Source organism: Cajanus cajan, chromosome 8, assembly GCF_000230855.2.
Source record: "Cajanus cajan strain Asha chromosome 8, NIPB_CcT2T_4, whole genome shotgun sequence".
Lineage (NCBI taxonomy): Eukaryota > Viridiplantae > Streptophyta > Magnoliopsida > Fabales > Fabaceae > Cajanus > Cajanus cajan.
Window position 1 is genome coordinate 11,080,627 of NC_138524.1, and position 5,667 is coordinate 11,086,293.

General features: G+C 33.2%; 1 protein-coding gene across 1 annotated transcript; it reads left to right on the forward strand.

Moving 5' to 3' along the window:
• The first annotated feature begins 525 nt into the window (after nucleotides 1–525).
• On the forward strand, nucleotides 526–2,223 carry LOC109814257 (mitogen-activated protein kinase kinase kinase 18). Its single transcript, XM_020378636.3, has one exon. The coding sequence runs from the start codon at nucleotides 828–830 to the stop codon at nucleotides 1,842–1,844; it is 1,017 nt and encodes a 338-aa protein (XP_020234225.1). The 5' UTR covers nucleotides 526–827; the 3' UTR covers nucleotides 1,845–2,223.
• Nucleotides 2,224–5,667: the final 3,444 nt, after the last annotated feature.

Genomic DNA, 5,667 nt, shown 5'->3' on the forward strand with positions numbered 1-5,667 from the left:
TGATAATAGTTAGCATACTTGCTCATAATAATAATAATAATAATAATAATAATATATGAAAGTTCATACATATTTTTTATGGGAAATTAGTGGAATCACTCATGACACGACGACGGTCATCCCAAATAAATATCTTATAAAAGGGCAAAACAAGGAATTTTTCTCTTTTTGTTTTTGACTGCTATGAAAAACAACTGTGCACTAGTTGACTTGTACTCTTCCTCACCATATACGACTTGTAATTTGTCAAGGCCACACATTCACACTACAACTAGAATAAAATTCAACCCTCTACCACAAAACTAACTCCAAATAATATACCAAACTTTCAATCGTTTGGGTTGTTCAACACTTCAACCCACCCAACTTGGCACACGCACTCCCACATTAAATTTTCAAAGTTCGATGCAAAAGAAGGAATCTACCCTTGATTCCCACCCCATCTACCTCATCCAAACTCTTCACCCCCTTTAATTTGCACCAACATTAAAGCCTTTCCCAAATTGCACACACTTAACCTTCAATCATAATTAAAACCCATTTCCATTCTCACGTGTAAACCATCTAGCCTTTGCCGACGAAGAACCTGTGCCATCAAAATTTGGCCACGTTGACAACTCAAGAGAGAGAATAATAAAAGATAGAGAGTGAGCGCCAACCAAATTAAGTAGCCAACCAATAAAAACAACCTTTCAGACAACACAACCCATCAAAACCTTATGCTCAAAAGTGTCTATATCTATTCAATTAAACATATAAAAGGCCACAACATCCAACTCACAACTCTCCACAAAACCCCTTAACTTTTTTTTTTCCTCTTCACAAATATGGAGTGGCAAAGAGGCCACACCATAGGCCATGGCTCATCCGCCACCGTCTACACCGCCACATGCCACGGCGTTGTCTTCGCCGTGAAGTCGTCGGAGCTGTCACAATCAGAGCCTCTACAAAAGGAGCAAAAAATTTTATCCTCTCTAAGTAGTCCTTATGTGGTTACATACAAAGGGTGTGACATTACCATGGAGAACAACAAGCCCTTTTTCAATCTCTTCATGGAGTACATGCCCTTTGGTACCCTTGCACATACTTCTCGTAATCACGGTGACCGACCTGAAGAGCCGGCCATCGCATGTTATACGAGACAAATTGTGCAAGGGCTAGAGTACTTGCATTCAAGAGGGTTGGTGCATTGTGACATCAAGGGTTCCAACATCTTAATTGGTGAAGGTGGAGCCAAAATTGGTGACTTTGGATGTGCCAAGAGGGTGGCGGACGAGGCAGCGGCGATCAGCGGCACGCCGATGTTCATGGCGCCGGAGGTGGCGCGTGGGGAGGATCAAGGGTGTGCTAGTGACATTTGGTCACTTGGGTGCACTTTGATTGAAATGGCCACTGGTGGTGCACCATGGCCTAATGTGGCAGACCCTTTTTCTGTGCTTTATCATATTTCATATTCTAGTGAAGTGCCTCCAATTCCTTCTTTTCTGTCCCATGAAGCAAGGGATTTCTTGGGGAAGTGCTTGAGGAGGAATCCACAAGAGAGGTGGACGGCTAGTGAACTCTTGAAGCATCCATTTCTTGGGGAATTATGTTTCAATAAGGAAGTTTTGGGGTCTAATTCTTCAAGTTCCCCGACTAGTGTTCTTGAGCAAGGCTTTTGGAGTTGTGTGGAAGAATCAGAAAGTTTTGGCAATTTGGTTCACAACACAAGTAGTTTTGAAATTTCGGCTTGTGGGAGGGTCAGAATGCTGGCTCTCTGTTCAGGGGTGCCCTGTTGGGCACGACATGGTGATGATGATGATGAGAATTGGATCACAACCAGAGAAAATCCAACAGAAAATTAGTAGTTTTGGACTGCAATTTTAACTAGTTTTTATATGACATGTAATTAAAGATTATTAATTTTTTTTGTAAATTAACATGTCATATAAAAATCCACGGATATCATAAATATTTGATATTAATAATTTCTACAATTAGAGGAGGGATTGGAGTTGAAGGTTTGGGCAATTGTGGGGCAGGGACAGCTTCTGATAGTCATGGTGTGTCTCAGCAGGAGTTGGTGAAAAGCAATATCAGTGGTAGAATTAGTGGCATGCTTGTCCTGATCACAAATGTAGAGTGCTAGGGTTGTAGTTAGTGATCTCAATTTTGACAGGGGTGCTTGGATTCTTTTCACTTAACATTAGATTTTCTATAATTCAATTATTCTAAATTTCATTCTCCCTGTTCCATCAGTTCTCATTAACCTTGGATAACAAAAGGACGGAGCCAAGGGGGGACCTACGGGTGCCACGGCCCCCCCAACAATTTTAATTTTTTTTTATATACATATATATTACTATATGGCACCCCCTATTTTTAATATAAACTCATATTTTTAATATAAACTCATATGTATATTACTATATGGCACCCCCTATATGGCACCCCCAGTATTGAAATCCTGGCTCCGTCCCTGCTGTGAAACAACCATATTCATAATCATGAGTATATAATATTTTCACCCTTCTTTCACCTCATTTTTTTTTCATTCTGTGTAACATTATATTACTTTTAACATGTTTTTAGTTCCATTTGTTTTCTTCTTATATTTAATAGCAGTAGAAAATATTACAATGTCGAAAACGAAAATCAAATTAAGTTCACTTGTATCTACTTTGATTAATCAGTTTTCCAAAACAAATTCTAATATAAGAGGATTAATATGTCTTGGCAAAAAGTTGGATATTTTTCACTTTGGGCAGTGGTTTATTTATTTATTTTTCTCTATTACAAGAAATTATTTTCTTAAATATAAATAAATTTAATTATTTTTATATCATTTAGTGATATTTTTACTTTAATGCATAACATTTATGTATTATTTTTTTAACATTTATAATAAGGATAATTTAAAAAAATTATGAAATAATAAAACTTAATGTTAATAACCAACTTTGTTAATATGCATTAGGATAAAAAATCAAAAAGTAATTATTTTAAAGTTCTAGAAGTTGAAAACAAAAAAAAAATATTTTATCAAAATAAACTAACTTAAATGCACATTAATTCTATTAATGTTTGGTGTATTTAATGTACAGTGTTTAATTAAACTTTTAATTTTATATTTCACGTTTATTTTTATATCATTTTCACGAGAAGAATTAAATCGGGTTTTATACACTAAGTCCTTCTCTATTTAATTGATATGGTCCTTACACGCTAGCAGTTTAATTTTTATATGTGATAGCTAGCAGTAACTATCTTAAGAAGAATTTCATATAATTATTAATCTAAAAACGTTTTTCACATGGGAAATAAATTAAAAATAAAGATTGAAATATGTGTGTTATTTGAGCTTGTTCCGTAACATTAGTGTACTCAAACATCCTTGGAGACATTTTTGGATTTATTTGTGTATCTTTCCTCACAAAACAAGAGAGTAACTTTTGTTCAAAAGTAAGAAAAGCATGAAAATGGAACTTGGTAGGTGGTGTATGTTGGGAGCCTTTGAAGTTGAATTTTTTTATATATTTTTTTTATTTGGTGGAAAAAGTAAGTTAACTCGGATAAAACAAATTGAGGCAGGGAAAGAGAACAAGGTAGCAAGGCATGTCCCAATCGTTTTGTTTTGGTACAAAACAAAGCAAGAAGGGCTATTTCCTAAAGACACCCAACCGATCCCATCATGTCGTAGTAAATTGGCCTCAACCTCTCTTCAATTATTAGGGATGGTTGATTCCAATGGACATAAGCATAGGGAGCCAACGTGGTCACCCTTTGGAGCAATGTCCCTCATTGTCCTTAGTTGGTGGCTTTGCTTTGTCTTTTTTCCCTTTTTAAGATATTGGTAGGTTTAGAGATGAAATTCCCTAACCCCTAAGTTGGTTAAAAGGTAAATTATCAAGTATTGAATTTCACTCTATTGCACTAAACCTTTATACAGGTCCCATAGTTTAAAGTAACCCTAATATGTTGGAAAATTTTATTATAATTTAAAATTTAATTAAATGTTTTTTTTAAAATGTTTTTATTTAATTAAATTATGTTTTAATGTTTTTAATTAGTTTAATTAACGTTTTCAAAGATTAAACCCGTTATGTTTTTTATTACTTTGACGAATTCTTTATCTGCACGTTGCACTAACCACGGGTTAGTTTTGTTTGTTATCCTTTTTGCAAGTTAAGCAACTGAACTTATATTGGGTTATTGTAAATTGTGTGGTTTTTAGCTGTTTGTTAGCTATAAATATGGTTCTCTTACTTAGTAGAATTAATACACATAAAAATACAAGATATAACACAAGTCAAAGTTATTTTTTCTCCTAAAATTATTTCTAATGTTACTAAATATTTTAGAGTACTTTTTGGTTGAGACACAAAAAATTAATCCAACTAATATAATAATATAATAGGATTTTTTTCTCTAACGTGCTTCAACTAAAGTTTCTCTATACTATTATTCTTATTTATTTTTAGTATTTATTAATTTAATTTATCATTTATTGATATTTATCTTGATATAATTCATCAATAAATAATGTATCTTTCATTTTCTATTTCCATGGATCTAACAATCTTAGGAAAAAAAACTTTGATGATTATGAATTAGATATTTTTTTTATAAAAATATATTTATGATGAAAAAAATATAGAAATTATTACTTTAGATTTCAATGGTATGAATTGATTATAATTTGATGAACTTTGTTTTGACGTGCTAAAAGATAAACATCTTGTAAAGAAATATAAATGCACTAATTTTTCTTAGAGAAATCAATAATATATCGTGCAACCATGTGAAAATATGAAGATGATAGTGGAGAATGACAATCTAATGGATGATAGATCATATGATTCAATAATAAGTAGATATGTCAAACAGGTCAGATTGGCCTAATCCAGTCTAACTTACACGGACTAAATGTTATTTTAGATTAAGTTTGTTTGATTTATATTTTTTTGGACCGTCATTTTTTTGTCCAACTTGGTCCATGTTAGGTGATAAGACCAAATTAGCCAAATTAAAAAAATAAATCTATTTTTTTATAATAAAATATATAATATGATTAATTGATATTATATACTAATTACATATAGAGACAACAAAATGAGTTCCGGTGTCTAAGAGCATCTACAATGTGCCCAACCACTTTAAATGGGTCCCACTGTGCCACATCACTCATAAGCAACTCATACTATATTTTTACAACTTTTGCTCCAATGCAAATTGCTTATAAGCACCTCAACTTTTTTACAACTCATACTACACTTTTTGACACCTCACATTATATTTTATAAAAAAAAATTTATAAAATTAATTATTATAAATAATATATAAATATGAATAACTAATAATTAAAACAAATTACATAATTAAAAAATTGTAATAATAAAAAAAATTACATAATAAAAAAAATAAAAAATTTTAATAATAAAAACAACTCTACGTGAATATCACAAATAAAAAAAAAATATTACATAATAATAAAAATACCAAAAGTATTCCCTTCACTCTCCCTGCACTCTCTCTTCTCCGATCGGCACTCTCTCTTCACTCTCTCTTCTCCGACCGGCGCGCGGAGGTGTTGATCTTTCGGAGGGGTCGCGCGTGGAGGGGTCGCGCGCGGAGGGTCGCGCGCGGAGGTGGTCGCACGCGGGGCGGAGGGGTTCGGCTGGGGGCTTC